The 17,451-nt window shown below is 46.0% G+C and overlaps 1 protein-coding gene across 1 annotated transcript in view; it reads left to right on the top strand.

Annotated features, from left to right (window-relative positions):
- Positions 1–16,702, top strand: part of CA10 (carbonic anhydrase 10 (inactive)) — a 447,141-nt gene extending 430,439 nt beyond the window's left edge. Inside the window, exons 7-10 of the mRNA XM_037056890.1 lie at positions 10,888–11,042; positions 13,427–13,601; positions 15,340–15,398; positions 15,707–16,702. Coding sequence (XP_036912785.1) covers positions 10,888–11,042; positions 13,427–13,601; positions 15,340–15,362 — 353 coding nt within the window. The 3' untranslated portion in view covers positions 15,363–15,398; positions 15,707–16,702. The remainder of the gene's footprint in view (positions 1–10,887; positions 11,043–13,426; positions 13,602–15,339; positions 15,399–15,706) is intronic.
- The last annotated feature ends 749 nt before the right edge of the window (positions 16,703–17,451 follow it).

Here is a 17,451-nt window from a genome sequence, read left to right as displayed (position 1 = left end):
CGAAGGGAGGAACTCTGTCTTCATCAGCTCTTCATCGAACGATTATGCCCTACAAACACTGGTGTCAGCCTGAACTAATGGAGGAATGAATGGTCCCCAGTGGCAGCAGGGACAGGGGCAGAGAGAGTGAGTGGCAGGAAAGGTGGTCTGCAGCCAGATCTTGAAGGTTCTAGGTGCCAGGCTGAGGAGTGTGTGCAGAAGAGGTATCTGAAGAAACACCCTCAGTACCTCTCCAGACACTCTTCGAGAAATGCAAATAGAAAAGAGCAGGAGCCCCTCTCCCTTCTGTCTCTCATGGTCTCTCCGTCAGGGCCAGGGAAAGAGAACGGAGAACTACAGGAAGATAAAGAGACCCCATGGGGAGACACGACTGAGTTAGGCCTCCTAATCACAGGTATTTTGTGCTCTTACACACATTGGGGAATAATGAAGGTGTTCCCAGTAGCACACTTGTCACATACCTGAGGGGGTGACACCACAGGGGTAATGGTGGCCTTTTTGTGTAGGAATGGCCTGGACACCCTATTTCTGAAACTCTGTGGCTGAAAGGATTGATTGGCTCAGCAGGAGAGCGTGCGCCACCGCTCTTCCCTGCACCTAGACTCCCAGAGGCAGCCAGCCTGTGGAAGGACGGCGGGAGGCAAGCAGAGAGTATCTGAATCAGAAGTCAATCACTAGGATGCAGCCAGTGCGTGGGAAACACACGCCTGAAAGTCACTCCATAGACTCAGCAGGAGGCAGCAGGTGATGCCACCATCAGCCCAGGAATTCCAGTCAAGATGAAGACAACACCACCTGCTCAGGGGCACGTCTCAGTGTACTCCGTTTCTATCCTTCTAAGACATAAATAAATCAATTCCCCCGACTGCCCCCCAACCACATACCCAGGGACACGTGACCCCAACCTTCACGCACTCTCCCCACTGACCCATTCTGCAGCTGCAGCCCAGAACGACAGCCCAGCATGGCTCCAATATGCCCCATCACTTGGAATGTGGTACCCCCTCTGCAATACGCTGAGCATCAGGAAGACGGAAATGGTGCCAACTGAGAACTTTCCACTCTCCGGGCTCTGGGCTGAGACCTCTACCTGCAGCACCTTACTGTGTGGTGCTCACACAGTACCTACCTTCCAAGTAGATACAATTGCCATCCCAGTTGACAGATGAGGAAACCAAGGCTCCACGAAGTAAACTTATTTGAGGGAATATACGTCTACTAAGTGGCTATTAATAAACAAGCATTCTGCATTATAAAAAGCCTTCAGTGATACACTTTGACCTCACTGCTGCCCTTGTGGTTGGTTGGGGTGGCTGTGCTTCCAGCTGCAGGCATGCAGGTGGACCAGGGCAGCGTGGCTCCACGAGGCTCTCATTCTCCTGGGATCAGGTGGCTCACCCAGGGCAAGGACTTCTGGTGGTGAAGGTCAGAAACGTGTGATATTACTCCAGGCCTGGGCTTGAAACTCACACACCATCACGTCTATCCACTTTCCACTGACCAAAGAGAGCCACATGACATTCTCTGTACTTCAGATACGTTTCGTGGTCATCTTGAAAAAGAAATCAGTTAAAAATAAATTAAATGAAACGAAATGAATTAAAATAAATCTTCCCATGAGGGTGGGGAGGGAGTGGACATGTCCTGAACAGTAGTTTACTCTTCCACAATAGGAGAGCAAGGACTCAAACATAAGAGCAAGGAAAGCATACCTTGGAGGTCTTAAAAGTAGTTGTCATGCTGATGCTTTCACATTACATGGAACTTATCAGCAGGTTTTTCTCTTACGTCCAACTTCGGGCCCATTTGAAGAGCCATCTCTTTGCTTCTTGCGCTTGTTTCCACTTGGAAGGGACATAAACTAACCACGGAACTTGGGGGAACCTTGAAAGATCAGGCTCATACCCTCCTCAGCTCTCCGCAACTCCTGCCTGTCCTCTGGCATGGAACGGCCAGTGGAGATCAGTGTCACACAGGGGGACGCAGTGGCACTGCCACCGTTGGCACATGTAGTTGTCAGAGAGGTCATGAGGTCAGTCTTCCCCATCAGCCTTCCCCTTAGAGGCCATCGTAATGAGAAGTCAATCTAAGACTTTGAACAGAGAGTGACATGACCTGCTGACAAGAGGGTCACTCTGTGGACTTGGTTGGGAATGGACCAGAGAAGGGCAAGGAGCAACACTGGGAGGTGATTGCAGCAATCCAGCTGATGAGACGGTGTGGAGATGGGTGAGGCGAATGTGGGGGATGTGGGGAGAAAGGCTGGGGTGTATTTGGAAGAAGGAGCCAAGACATTTCTCAGTAGATCAGATGTGTGATATGAACAAGAGGAGTCATGGATAACTGAGGTTTTTAGCCTGAGGAACTGGAAGGAAGACGTTTCCATCCATTGAGATGGGAAGACTGGACGAAACATGTGAGTGGATGGGAAGGGAATTAGAAGTTCCAGACATGTTAAGCTTGAGATGTCGATGGAGTATCCAATAAGAGGTATGGAGTAGGCAGTTGGATATAGGAGTCTGCATTTCAGGAGACAAAACTGAAGATAGAAATGTGAAAATCATTGGGCTCCAGATGGCATTTAAACTGGGTGAAATCATGGGAGTGAGAATAAATAGAGAAGAGAGGCGGACATGTCCTCACTTTTAAAAGAGCAGCTCATATCCTCGTGACATAGGATTGCAAATCATTTCTAAAGATAACTTTGAAACCCCAGCCTGGAAGAGCCTTTTGAGGGTCTGTGTCATCAGCCAGCTGAGGAGGTGTGAGGGGCACGAGCGATGCGGAAGCATGGGGGGAAAGCACCACACAATGGCAGCCAGTGCAAGGGACGTGGTCCGTTGGCTTGGTTTCTTCATAGATTAGATGACCAGCAGGAAAAAGGGGATTGTGCAAAGTCATTCTATTGAGCCAGTGAAGAAAATCAATGCCAGGGAACCCAGTAAAGGAAGAAAGAAAGAGAGTCTCACCAAAGAACTGGGAATTTGGGAAGTCAGATATGAAGCTGGCGAAAGTCACCAAGCTTATGGGGAAATGGCGTGTTCAGTGAAGAGAGATGGAACCAGCAGACCTGGGCTCCTGGCTCTCCCACTTCCTTGGCTGTGTGGCTTCAGGCAAGTTCCTTAACATCTCTGAGAAAACAATTTCATCGTCAATAAAATGAGGATATTAATACTGACATTGAGAGACTTGAGGTGAGGATTAAGCAAAGTAATGAGTTAATTGCCTAGACAATGACTGGTATAAACTAGGTGCATAATTTTGTGTTTCTTAATTGTCCTAAACTACGTGGTCATTAAAGCCAGCTTCCTGAAGGGGGGTGGTGAAGTAGTTTACTATGATCCATAGTAACTGAAAAAGATGTTCAAGGTTAAACACAATACAGGGCAATGGTTTGCTTACTTTAAACGAAGTGTAAAGTTTACAGTCCCTGTGTGAACCCGTGCAGTGGTTGGTAATGAGCACCCACTGCTTTCCTTGGAAGTTTGGATTTCCTATGTCTGCGAAAATCTGATAAAACACTCTCACTAATGGGGAACAATGAGGAAGACCCGCCTGAACTCATTTCAGGCTAAGTTTAGAAAGTCTTCTAAAGAAAATCTATTTTATTGAAATTAAATTCCCCTTCAGCAGTTTGGGGGTCAAGACTAAAATCATGACATTGAAAAATGGATTTTCTGGAGGCAATATTGGTAATTTACTTGAAGTATTTTAATTTTTCCTTAATGTAGTGTTTTGGAATAATGCCCATACCCCTCCATTTTCCTAGTGTTAATTAATTAGCAGGCACAGAGCCCCGATTATATAAAAGGTAACGTTCCTATCACTTTTCCATCTGCATGACTTCATCGAGCTAGCATTGTTTTTTAATTTTATGACATTTTAAAGCGGTGAAATTAGTGACTGATGAAGTGCAAAGAGCCCTTCTAAATGGGTGGGAGGGAGGCATTATTGGGACATTACATATAAATGAACTTTCTTCCAATGTCCTAGGACAGTGTACCGTGTCTGTTAGCGTCCTTCTCATTCACTTTCACATAATTCATGCATTTCATGTACAGTAAATCCAGCAGTGAACTTCAGTCCCATAAGAATCCAAAAGATCATCGATTCTGAATTTAGAAGGGTCTTAGAAGGGCCTTTAGAAGGGCTTGTTATCTTAATATATCTCCTCCGAGGAAATAAAGATGGGACTAAAGGTATTCGGAGGGGAGATTTTCGCCATGGTGTTTTGACACACCATACAAGTCCATGAAAATACCTTTTTCAGAAAGTCTTGCCTGTTTGTAACTTTGTTTTAGCGCCCCTAGCCCGACCCCGGCTAAAAGATGGATGTGCCGGCAAGGGTAGACCAACTTGTAACTGCCTTATATGTCTCCGTTCCTTGGAAAGTGTTTTGTGAGCCTGCTCCTCAGAGGGACAGGGTGTTAAATGTGATGAAATATCAGCAAGGAACTTAAGCATATTGTTCCTGGTGCCTTTCTCTATGCTTAATTGAACTTGTACTTTCATCTCAAAGAATAGCTCCGGGAATGTTCTCACAGAATGTGAAATGCGGCGTACCCACTCCCAAGTCGCACACTAAGCAGTAACTCAAGTCAGCGAGGAACGGAAAAGAGGCCGCTTACCTCCATGAATCCAACTCTCCGAGGCTCCTGTTTTCATTTGCTGTTTGTGTAAAACAGAAAATCACATTGCTTCATGCTTTAGTAATTGCCTTTTTTCATTTCAGTTGAATGTGCCTCAGATTACAAGAGGAAATGTCATTCCATGCGAGAAAATTGCCAAGTAGTCCCATATTGATCAGAAGCAAATCCAGTATTGATCTCTGGAACTGCCAAGAGATCAGTAATGGATTTTTCATTGGCATCGTTCTCTTGGAATGGGAACTTCATAAGCAGGAAGCCGGGCGGTGTTCAGTCTCAGCAGTGGCCCTCACATGTAACCACAATGCATTTAACAGAGGCCCCATGGAAGCCTGGGCTAAGGGAAGCTTCCCCCACTGTGCAGTGCCAGGTAGCTCATCATCGCCTGCTTCTCCTGGAAAAAGAAAAAGGAAAAAGGCCAACTTGGGAATGTGTCCACGACTAAGAACTCAGCATAACATAAATAATAGACTCATGAAGAGCATGTCATAAAATCAAGAGCACAGCTGTCAACGAATACAGCCTTTTGGGATGAACTTGGGCTATGCGCTGTGCATAAATATTCTCTACCTATTGATGATGCATGGGCTCTTCCTGTACTATGAAGAGAGAGCCCATACCAAAAAAAAATTACAACACTGTCACACCCAAAAGTTGCCCTGCTTAAGACACTTGCTTCTCTTGAATGACATTTGGGGGTCTACAGAATTCTTTTGTACTTGAAGACCACTCTAGTAGTATCCAGAATAGCCTGGTGCCCCCAAGGAAGAGGTTATATGACTTAGCCATGAAGGAAAAGTGAGTTACTGGAAAAGTCACAATTAGAACTTAAACTTGAATTAAGACTCCTGCTAGAAGTCCAGAGCTTTGTTCTATATAAGCTATGTTTAGATGATAGATAGATAGATAGATAGATAGATAGATAGATAATAGAAAACTTCTCTATAAAACTCTCCATGAAAATTTATTTGAACTCTGCCATCACTCCTTTCCCAGTAAATATCCTTAAAGCAAGCAGAGGCACGCACGATCACCCTGCTGGCCTCAGTTTCACCCCAAATTTGTCTCTCTCTGCTCATACACAGCTCTAGGCCTGTGCCACTTACTAATGAACAAAGCCACGAGAATTTGAGAACCAGAATCCACTTCCCATTAGTTCTTAGGCTCCCCTGGGCTCCAGCGCCCAGAGGATAACACCAGCATGCACAGAGGAGTTTTGTCTGCCGGTTGCTCCGTGAACAAGACAATCTGAGGGTAACAATAATGAGCTCCTGGCCTGGTCAGCTGTGGAAGACAGTCCAGTGTTCCTTGACCCCAGGGCTGAAAACTGCTGGATTTACTCATCTTTCTTTTGGGTTCCACTGCCTGTGTCTTGCCGAATGCCCCAAGCAAGGCTCCGTGGGGAGAAAAGAAGAAGCAAAGGGTAACCTGAAGTTCTCAAATTCCAACTCCTAAAAGAGAGAACGCCGATTTACTGGCAGCCTTTGAGACAAAGTGGACAAGTGTTACATGTTAAATACACACCAACATTAGCAATGTAAATATGAGGGTCCGGGCATGTTTGGTGTAGAAACACGGTAATGCCATGTGGAGTCTCAGTCTCGCCCTGATATCTTAGGATGTGATATATATGGGGACAGGAGCTGGGCAGCATATACGTTAACGGTACAGATGAATTCTGATGTTCCTCCCTTAGTTTATGCCCAGCACTACCAGCAGGTGGAGCTGCTAGGCATGATTCAACCAATGTTTATTAAACACCAGCAATGCAGTGGACCACATACCCGGCCTTGGGGATTCGCCGTAAAAGATGGAAGGCCTTCTCCCTAAGGTTCACAGCTTAGTGGGAACATTCAAAATAGTAAATAACTATTGGCAAGCTAACTCAGTAAATATGGTGAGTAGGGAAGGCACTACACCAGCTGGGAAAAGCAAGGAGACCTTGGGGAGGTCAAGCAGTGGTTATCCTGGGGAAGGTGGGCAAGGACACCCCAGGAAGGAAGCAGTGACAGCTTTGTTACCCAGCATTGCTGAGTACTTACTGCGGACCAGGCCCTGTGCCGAGTACTTGAAGAGCTTGCTTCCATTTGTTCCTCCGACAACTCTGTGAGGCAACTACTCTGTCTTAGTCGGTCTCAGGTGCTGTGACAAAGTGTCTTCTAAAGCACGAAAATTTACTCCTCACAGTTCTGGAGGCCGAGAGTCCAAGATCAGGGTGCCAGCCTGTTTGGATTTGGGTAGGAACCCTCTTCTGGGTTGCAGAATTCTTGTGGTAGCCCCGCATGGCAGAAAGAGGGTGAGAGAGCTCTCTGGAATCGCTTTTTATAAGGGCACTGATCCCATCCATGAGGGCTCCACCCTCATAACCAAATTACCTCCCCAAAGTCTCACCTCCAAATACCATCACAATGGGAGTTAGGACCTCAACCTGTGAATTTTGATGGAACACAAACATTCGGTCCACTGCCTACTCCAACCATCGGCATACTGGCCATGTGGAAACTGCAGCTCATTACAGTTACCTGCACGTCCATGGCCACCTGGATGGTGAGCAGCAAAGTCGTCCCTCACACTCAGGTCTGAGTTCAGAGCTCACATCCTTCATACGGGGTCTTTCCAAGTTCTGCAGTGTGAGAAACTAAATAGGGCAAAAGGTGGTGTGTGTGTGTGTTAGTGAGATTCGTGGAAAGAACAAAGTTAGTGAATGAGAATTGTGAGAGGGAGGAGGCTGCCCACCTTCTCCGACGAGTACTGCATCTCTCAAAGGGGATATGGACAAAGAGGAATCTCCCAGCAGGACCACAGTGGGTGGTCTGGGTACCATCAGCACAACAGTGCTTTGGGAGCATGTTGTTACCTTGCTGTGTGGGTTCAATTCATGAACATGCCTCCCTCTGCCTCTTGCTCCTAGCCTGGCCCCCCCCACACACACACCAATCCTCCCCTCAAATGTGGATGCCGCACAGAGGCTAGTTATAGGTTCAGTGAAACATAAATGTTCTTTTTCTTTCCTCCAGTCATGCCTGGAATGTCCCTCATTCTACTGCCTCTGTCCTTCCCACCACCCCAAATAAAATAAAATGCAGTAATGGCAGCATGCTAGAGTACCCAGCATGCTCTGCATGCAAGCTTGGTTAAACAAATCACATTGACCTTTAATAAAGATGTGCCAAGTGCTTCCTTCTCTCATTCAATATGTTAATCTGCAGGCCAAAGCACGGTCAGAGCAAGCATCATTAAGTGCAGATCTGGTCACGCCCCTCCCCTGCATGAAACCCTTCGGTGACTCTGCATTGCCAGCAGGATGGAGCCCAAACTCCCAGCAGCACAGAGAAGGACCTTCTGGGCGCAGCCCCTGCTGACCCCTCCAGCCTCCTTTCTCACAACAGCCCTCCCCTGATTCCCTTCCACACTCTGGCTGTCCCCGGCTACACTCCTCTGCATATCCTCACTCTTTCTCTAGCATGACGGTCTACAGTGCCCTTGACAGCCACCTGCCTGCAAGCCACACACTGATTAGCTTCTGTCGTTCAAGATGCAGTTCAGGGCAGCTCCTCAGTTAATCCTCTCCTGAGTCCCACCCCCAGGCAGTACTGACAGCTTCTCAATGTACTCAGTGCAGATACATATGTCTCCACTGTTCCTTGATGCCTTCACTTAATTACATACGCCCCACTCTCCAATACCTAGCTTAGTCCCTGACACATACAAGGGGCTTAAGGAACAGAGCCAAATGATGGGTACTTGACGGGAGCTTGTCGTGTCGGCACCTGATCCAACTGCCAAGGTCCATCATGTCAGTGTGTGCTCTGGGCATCATGGCTCTGTCATGGAAGTGTCTGCCTGCATGACCCAGAGTGCAGACCCCCGCCAGCCATGTCTCTCTTGAATGTGTCCTGATTCTCTGGTGTTTGGATGGAAAGGCAGGAACATTGAAGTGGAAAGAGAAAAGAAGTCCTTTTTCCTAGAGCTGGTCTCCAAATTCAGCTTGGCCAATCTCTCTCTTTCATGGGCATTTGGACAGAGCCCTGGAGAGGTTCAGTTACCCCACTGGGGTAGTCAGACCCCAGGAGGGGAAGGAAGGGGGATTTTTCCCAAGAAAATGGATTCTGAACCTTAATGCTCAGCATCAGTGGGAAGGTGTAGGCAAGGCAGGGTGCACTTATCACCACCTGATATTAGATTCTACATATATTTATGTTGTCGCTTGTCATCTGTCTCTTCAACTAGAAGGAGGGCATCTATCTTGTTTACTGCACTATCCCCAGAGCCCAACCCTGTGCCTAATACAAACAGGTACTTACTGAACCCTTGTTGGGTGAATGAATGAATGACTTTGGTCTGGAAGTCAGAAGATCCAGGTTTCAGTTCCCCCTCTGCAGTTATCAGGTAGCTCTTTGACCTTAGGGAGGTTACTTTGCCTCTCTCATCTTCAATTTCTTGTCAGTGAGGATATTATTATCTTCCTGGACAGTCTTGCTAGGTCAGTATGAGGTTCCAGCTGTATGTGAAAACTGGAGGAAACTTTTTTACCATCATATATGCACATTACTAAACTTGAGAGATTATATCAGCCACTGAAGAGTTAGTTCTTTCCCTCTGGGAGTTGAACATGTGAATAAGAAACAACACGTAGCCCTGGCTGGTATAGCTCAGTGGATTGAACGCGGACCTGCAAACCACACGATCGCGGTTCGATTCCCAGTCAGGGCACATGCCTGAGTTGCAGGCCAGTTCCCAGCAGGGGACTCACGAGAGGCAACCATACATTGATGTTTCTCTCCCTCTCTCCTTCCCTTCCCCTCTAAAAATAAATAAATAAAATCTTAAAAAAAAAAAAGAAACAACATGTGATTTGAGGGGACCTGGAGGAGCCACCCTCATCCCTCAACCAACTAGACTTTGGATCCTTGCCATGTGCTCTCCAAGGCTCCTGGGTGGACCATAGTGATTGACCCTCATGGCAAACTGGGGGGTGCAAGACTGTCGGAGTCACTGAGGTACAGAGGCTGTGGAAGCCATGGATGTACTTGGGCTACCCTATGATGAGCATATGGAGTAAGAAAACACAGAGCCTTGCACTGAGCCTTGTGAAATGCCACCATTGAGAGAAGCAGGTAGAAAATCAGCCACAGAATCTCAGACAGAATGGCTAGAGCAATAGGGACACTGAGTATGGTGCTTTAGAAACAGGGGGAGAGAGCAAAATTGTGCAAAAAAGGATGGTAGGGAATGGAGGAGAGTGGGGTGAGAGAGGTTCGTTGCACTTTACTGAAATTTGAAAACTCTAATGCATTAGTTTTCTAAAAATGTAACCAATGCATTAAATGAAAAATTCAGAAGGAAATACAAAAAATGTTCACGTTGATTGTTTTAGATATTTCGGGTCATTATTTTTCCTCTCTTCTTTCCATGTATTCTGAGAGATACTTACATCACTTTATAATTGAAAACCCTATATTTAATAATAAGATATTTATGAGTGTGAATACCTCAAATTGGTGTAAAAGAAAAGTCTACCTGCATGCACCTGACAGAGAGGAGATCTCCAAACATGCCATCAGATGTTGAACTGAACTTTTGAGTCTCATGATAAGACTTGGCCTGATTTCTTTCTAAAAGTATTTCTTAATGCTCTTTTAATTAAGCAATGTTTACAAACAAGAAATGGTGACCAGGCAACCTTTCCACAGATCCTAAAGGCTTCAATTGTGCATTTCTTTATGACTATAACACTGTGGCCCCAGGTCTCAGGAACCATAACCAAATATTTGGTGCTTCCTTGTGTCCTTGTCATAGCCCACATTTCTGTTCACCGGTATTCAGTGTCCTATCCTGTAGGGAAGAATGTGCTTCCTCGCATCTCTGATGTCAACTTGGGCATGTGACTTTTTGCCTACCAGTATGTGCACAGGAGTGGCATGGGCCACTTCTGGGATGGGAGCATGTCCTCCCATCATCGCAACTCACAAGGGTCCAGATAGCAGCTGTTTTGAATGCCTGGGTCCCAACAGGTGGACAGCGATGACATGGAGGAAGACCTCCGCCAACCTAGAATGGACTTATACGTGAGCAAAAAATCCTTCATTGTTTAACATGATTGAGGTTTGGGGGACTGTTTGTTTCTGCATCCTATCCTGACAGATACGGTCTTCTGGAATCAGAAAAGAAAAAAAAATCAGCAATATCAGCACTTTCTCAGGAAACCTAATTCCTAAGTCTTTTTTATTTCCTTTTCTAGATGATGCATATTTACTACAGGGACTTAATATAGAGGAACTATATCCAGAGACCTCTAGTTTCATTACTTACGATGGGTCCATGACTATCCCACCCTGCTATGAGACGGCAAGTTGGATAATAATGAACAAACCTGTCTATATAACAAGGATGCAGGTGAGCTTCTCTGTGGTCTTTTAGCGAGTGGGGAAGATGATGTGAAAACTGGCTGTGTTTGTGAAATACCTATTGTATGTGTTTACTAGGATTAATAAAGTACCACAAACTTGGTGGCCTAAATAGCAGAGATGTACTGTCTCACAGTTCTAGAGCCTATAAATCCAAGATCTAAGTGTCAGCAGAGTTGGTTCCTTCTGAGGGAGTAAGGAGGAATTTTCTCCACGCCTCTCCTCTGGCTTTTGGCAACCTTTGGTGTTACCTGCCTTGTAGAAGTATCACCCCCACTCTGCCTTCATCGTCACATGGTGTTCTCCCTGTATCTGTATCTCTTTGTCCAAATCCCCCTTGTTATGAGGACACCAGTCATATTGGAGGAGGGCCTACCCCAATAATCTCATTTTAGCCACTTGCATCCATCCATAAGGACGCTATTTCCAAATAAGGTCACATCCTGAAGTAGTGGGAATTAGGGCTTTAACTTACGACTTTGGAGAGTACCAAACTCAGTTCATCACACCTATGTTTGAATAATCAGCATCTGGCCCTGGCTGGTGAGGCTCAATGGATTTGATTTGCCAGCCTGCAAACCAAAGGGTCACCAGTTTGCTTCCCAGGCTAGGCCATATGCCTGGGTGGCCAGCCAGGTCCCCAGTGAGGGGGCACAAGAGAGGCAACCACACATTGATGTCCCCCTCACTCCCTTCCCCTCTCTCTAAAAATAAAAAAATAAAATAGTTTTTAAAAAATCAGCACCTAAAAGGTTTAGCATGAATGAATTGTTGAAGCCTTGACCGAGCTGAGTGATAAGGAAAAACAGGGTTAGTTCCCAAAGTGTTTCACAGTGATAGTGTTCAGAAAGCACACGAGCAAAGTGCATGATGGTCAGATATGTTTGAAAAAGATGAATTAAAAAAAAGAGTTAAATGGATTTCATTGTTGGGAGACTTTCTAGGGCCTTTAAAATTACGATAATTATGTCAGTGTCCAAAAAGAGGCACTATGATAAGTAGCCTTTCATAACCATATTTGAATGTGGAATTTTTTAGAGCATCTCGCGTTATTTCTCGTAAAGCCAGCTTGGACTCCTCAGCCCTGGATGGGAACCAGGAGACCTGGCCTCTGAGGCCAGCTTTGGTGATGGTCCATTATGTGCTCTCAGGGCCGTCAACCTCCTTCTGTGAAACCAATACCGCTCTTCACAATGACGGTGTACCAGCTCTGACATGCTACAATTCTGAGATTCTATAAAACCTCAGAGGGAAGATGAGCAAAAGAAGCAGAATCCATTTTCCTTTACAGAATATATACAATTGACCCTTGAACAACTCAGGTTTGAACTGCACCGGTCCACTTATACACATACGTTTTTCAATAAATACCTGTACTGTTTTCAATCTGTGGTTGGGAATCCACAGATGTGGAGGACTCTATGCATTGTTCCTATGCCATTTTACATAGGGAACGTGAGCTTTTGTGGATTCTGGTATCCGCAGGAGGTCTTATAACCAATCCCCAGGGGATACCAAGGAACAACTAAGTATTTGGGGGAGTGAAAAGTTACACACAGATTTTCAACTGCACATGGGGCTACCACCCCTGACCCTCACATTGTTCAAGGGTCAACTGTACTTACAACCCAACAACAATGTGAACAAGTCCCTGGTCCTGTCTATATTGGCCAGGACTTTCCATGACAAGCAGCCCCCTCCGGATAACCTAAACTCCGAACAAGGATTTGCTCAGGACATGCTGGGCATGTTCAGCAAATTAAGGGCAGAAACTGGTGTCAGGAATTCACTGGAACCAGAACCCCAGATGCCCTGTATCCCTGCGGTCTTCTGCGTTTCACTGCCCATTCACCTCATTCCTCTCTCCTGCTAGACTCTTCCTTCACTTCCGTCCTAGGTTGGGATCTGCAAATGTTTCGGTGCAGTTTCTGGTCCTGATTTCACAGAAAGGGAACCAAACTAATCCGACTTAGTTTCGCTCTGACCTCTGGACCAATCACTATAGTTTGGATGATACCCATGTCAGGGAATAGTTCCCCGAATTGTGGGGAATTACTGAGCCATGAGCTGTAAGAGAAAGAGACCCTGGAGAGCACCTAGTTGGATTGCTCCTTTGGCGGATGGCATGTTTGAGGATAAAGCAGCGTAATTAACTTGTATCTATGAACTACTGAGCGAGAAGCAAGTCTCAGTCCACACATGGCAGCATCGGTGGGCCCCCAGCACAACTGAACCCACACCACAAGGGTCTCTGAGGGGCTCATGTGCCCTTTCCCAGGCAGCCTGGCTGGGCCAGTCTACGCTGTCACACTTCTTCTTTCCTGGTTCACCTAAGAGGACGGGTGGGTCTCACAGCCGTTTCTCTCCCCTCAGATGCATTCCTTACGCCTGCTCAGCCAGAATCAGCCCTCTCAGATCTTTCTGAGCATGAGTGACAACTTCAGGCCTGTCCAGCCGCTCAACAACCGCTGCATCCGCACCAACATCAACTTCAGTTTACAGGGGAAGGACTGTCCAAACAACCGGGCCCAGAAGCTTCAGTATAGAGGTGGGTGCATGGCTCAGAGGGCCCTGGGCCCAGGCCACAGCTCAGTCCTCCTATTCGTAAAGGCCTGGCATTATGTGCCATTATAGGAATCATGATTATAAATGATAATTAAGACCACCACCTTCCATGTGCGTGGGGATTTTCTGTTGGAAAGCCTGTATATTAGAGATAGAGATCAAACTTTAAATCCCTTTTTATTGCCATTGTGCGGAAGAGTCCAGAGAGGCTGGTTTTTTCAAGGTTATACGCTAGAACAGGATCGCTAGAAGCGTGAGAGCTTTTCGTTAGGTGCATGAGGGACCCCTTTTCTCTAGAAGAGCCAATAGTCGGGATGCCAGGCCATTGGGATACAAGGAGGTGATATATGTGAATGCATCCTCTTCCAGGACTATGTCCATAGAAGTGACAATTATTCCTACTTGACATTCCTACTATGGACACTCAAACGACCTCCACCTCCTGTAACCCTCTGGTCTGTAGCCAGTCCTCTCTCTTCCCTTCTATACTCTAAGTATCTGCTGATCACGGTGGTAAACTGTCAACACGGGTAGGAAGATGGAGGCAGCACAGTGTCGTGGAGATACCCTCAGCCCAGAGTCAGGACACCCAAGTTCCCGCCCTGGTTCCACATTAACAAACCGGGCAGACCCAGCTGGTATTTACCCCGTGGGCCTCACTTCTTTCCTGACGGTCCCTGCACCATCTACATCAGAGCTTGTTGTGAGGAATGAATGAGAGCCTGGACAGTGAAGTCCATTGTAGCTCAAACATGGGGGCTGTGGGGGTTACCAGGCAGCTTTTAGAAGCAGTTGCTACCACTGCCCTTTGCCCGCCACCACTTCATTTCTTCGACTTCCCCCCACAACTCCCTCTCTCCTTTTTCTTTCTCAGACACACACAGAGTGTCAAAAGGATAATTTTCTGTTCCCTTCCAGCCAGAACTACCAGACAAATAAATATTCAACTCATTGACTGATCCTTCTCTGCTAGAGAAGGCTGCATTCAAAGGCTATTTATTGCATACCTACTAGGTGCCAAGCACTTAGCTAGGTGATAAGGATACAGTGTGATAGAGCCAGATATGACCCCATGCATACAGCACTCACAGTCAGCAAACCTTTTCTGTAAATGGCCAGATAGTAAATATTGTAGGCTTTATGAGTCACACAGCCCCTGCCACACCCCGATGTTACAGTGTGGAAGAGGCCATCCCTAACGTGTAAATGAATGGTGTGGCTATGTCCCAATAAAACTTCATTTACAGAAGCAGATCGCAGGCTGGATTTGGCCTGTAGGCTGTCGTGTGCCTACCCCTGGTCTAGAGCAAGACTGTCTGTGATGATAAAAATGTTCTGTATGCGCACTGTTCAGTATGGTAGCCACTAGCCACATGTGGCTATTGCATATCTGAAGCATGGCTAGTACAGTCAGGCCACTACATTTTTTATTTAATTATAACTAATTTAAATGTACGGTAGCCACATGTGACTGGGGACAACAATATTGGACAGTTCAAGCCTAGAAGCTCATGAGGAAGTGGAGGGGTTGCCAGGATACGTACAAGTGAGCCCGCGTTTAGAGAACTGTCCCTTCCCCTTCGGAGTCCCTTCCCCTTCTGTCCCTTCCCCTTCCCCTCAAACTGTCCCTTCCCCTTCCCCTCAAACTCTGTGCAAATTAATTCAATTATGCCTTGTTTTATGTTGTGCGTTTGTGTGTGTGTTTTTCTCTGTCTTTCCAGTAAACGAATGGCTCCTCAAGTAGGGAATGAGGCCAAGAAGAATCCGTCTCAGCGAAATGNATTTTTTATTTAATTATAACTAATTTAAATGTACGGTAGCCACATGTGACTGGGGACAACAATATTGGACAGTTCAAGCCTTGAAGCTCATGAGGAAGTGGAGGGGTTGCCAGGATACGTACAAGTGAGCCCGCGTTTAGAGAACTGTCCCTTCCCCTTCGGAGTAATTCCCTCAAACGCTGTGCAAATTAATTCAATTATGCCTTGTTTTATGTTGTGCGTTTGTGTGTGTGTTTTTCTCTGTCTTTCCAGTAAACGAATGGCTCCTCAAGTAGGGAATGAGGCCAAGAAGAATCCGTCTCAGCGAAATGCTACAACTGTGAATTGACATAACCTAGAATGTCCCCTTCTTTCTCCTCTTTCCTTCCCCTTCCCAAGCCCCATTCACTCTTTGGATTGGCCCTTTCTTCATGAAAAGATCTGAAAAACCATGGCAGAGGATACACACACACATGCACACCCAGACATTATCTACATACATACACACACACCCACACAGCCTCCAAGATGGGAAGTCAAGTTTTCAGAAATTAAAGGCTCATGCATAAAAGGTCTTAGAAGAAAAATAACCAGTTAACCTGATTACAATTTTGATACCGTTTTTCCTGAACTAATAAATCTACCCAATAAGACTTTCAGCCTTTGTACATACAAAAATTCTTCCACAAGAGAGGGGAGAAAGCACAGCTCCGGCCACATCAAGCAGACTTGCTTCTTTGCATCGAGGAATCTCGGCGAGTGTCCTAGGGTGCTCGGAGGGTGCTGGCAGCAGGCGAACCAGGACAAAGTTGGCCAAGGACGCTGATTTCCAGATTATCATTCTTCTGTTTACTCAACAATTTAAAAAGAAAAAAAAAAAAAGGACCGACGTTGAAGAGATGCATTGTATATATATATCATCGCAGACTATAAAGAAATTTAATAATTTCCCCTTTGTCACATATCTCTAGTAGGATTTGCCAAGAGCAGACTTGATCCATTTGCTGTCTCTTGTTTTCCAGAGCTCATACATTGTGTTTGGTTATTGTTAACAGCTCAATCAATGTGTTTAACAGGTTCATTTTATTTTTCCGGCTTTGATCTGTTCTCCTTCCTTACAGGCTAAGCCCTGGCTCCATGTGACTGCATTCTTTGATTTCCCTTGTTCCTCCATCTTCATGTTTTGTTCATTTGCAGCCAGTTTCTACTGAGTTTGTGGCAATCAGGAATGCATTTGCTACTAAGCAAGTATAACTTTAATTCCACTCCATGGCTCGATCATTCATCCGAGGTGAGCTTCAGCCTGAGATCGCAGGCGACAGATCCCTTGCGTTTTAAAACTGCCATCCCTCCCCTGTGCCGCTCCCTTGAAGGAATGCACTTTGCCTTGTAAATTCCTGGGAAAGGGGTGTCTTTTCTCTCCAGGTGCAGCTGGATCTCACAAAGTACAAACGAATGCCTTTCTTTTCTTGTTTATAATGGTCACTCACTGTGTTTGGTTACTGTCAAGAAATCAATAAATGTGTTTAACAAGTTACCCAGCACTCACGTCTGAGTTTATTGACGAGACGGACGCTCCTTGCTGAAGCCTCTGAGACCTGCTGTGCCCACAAGCAATCTCACTGTGGCCGGCAGGGCAGCCGGAGCCACGGGACCGGCCCATCCTGTCATTCCCAGAGCCAGGTAATTAATACCCTGTTGAGAAAACATATAGGCTTAGCTGCTGGAAGGGAAGACGTGGATGTTTGTTCACTGGCTGAATCAAAAATAACTTTCATCTCCTTATCACAAGAGGGAAAGCACCGGCATGTAAGGTCTGTGCAAAGAGGAACACTCACACACATATGGGGAACTTCAGCCAAGTAACTGGTGACAGAAAAAACAAACAAACAAATAAACAGCCAGATAGTTCATATCTGAAATAATACACTGAGTTGGATTTTTTTTTTCACTTCTTGCACCAATGTGAGAGGATGGCTTTAGCCATGATGACATACGTGCCTATTACTGAGCAATCATATTTTTCCAGAAAACCAAATCTGTTTGCAAAGATTTAGGGTGGGCAGGTGGCAG

The sequence above is a fragment of the Sturnira hondurensis genome, unplaced genomic scaffold (genome assembly GCF_014824575.4).
Source record: "Sturnira hondurensis isolate 20B ecotype Veracruz unplaced genomic scaffold, ASM1482457v3 Scaffold0009182, whole genome shotgun sequence".
Taxonomy (NCBI): Eukaryota; Metazoa; Chordata; class Mammalia; order Chiroptera; family Phyllostomidae; genus Sturnira; species Sturnira hondurensis.
The sequence above is the reverse complement of the archived record's forward strand: the minus strand, read 5'-3'. Positions and strand labels throughout refer to the sequence as shown.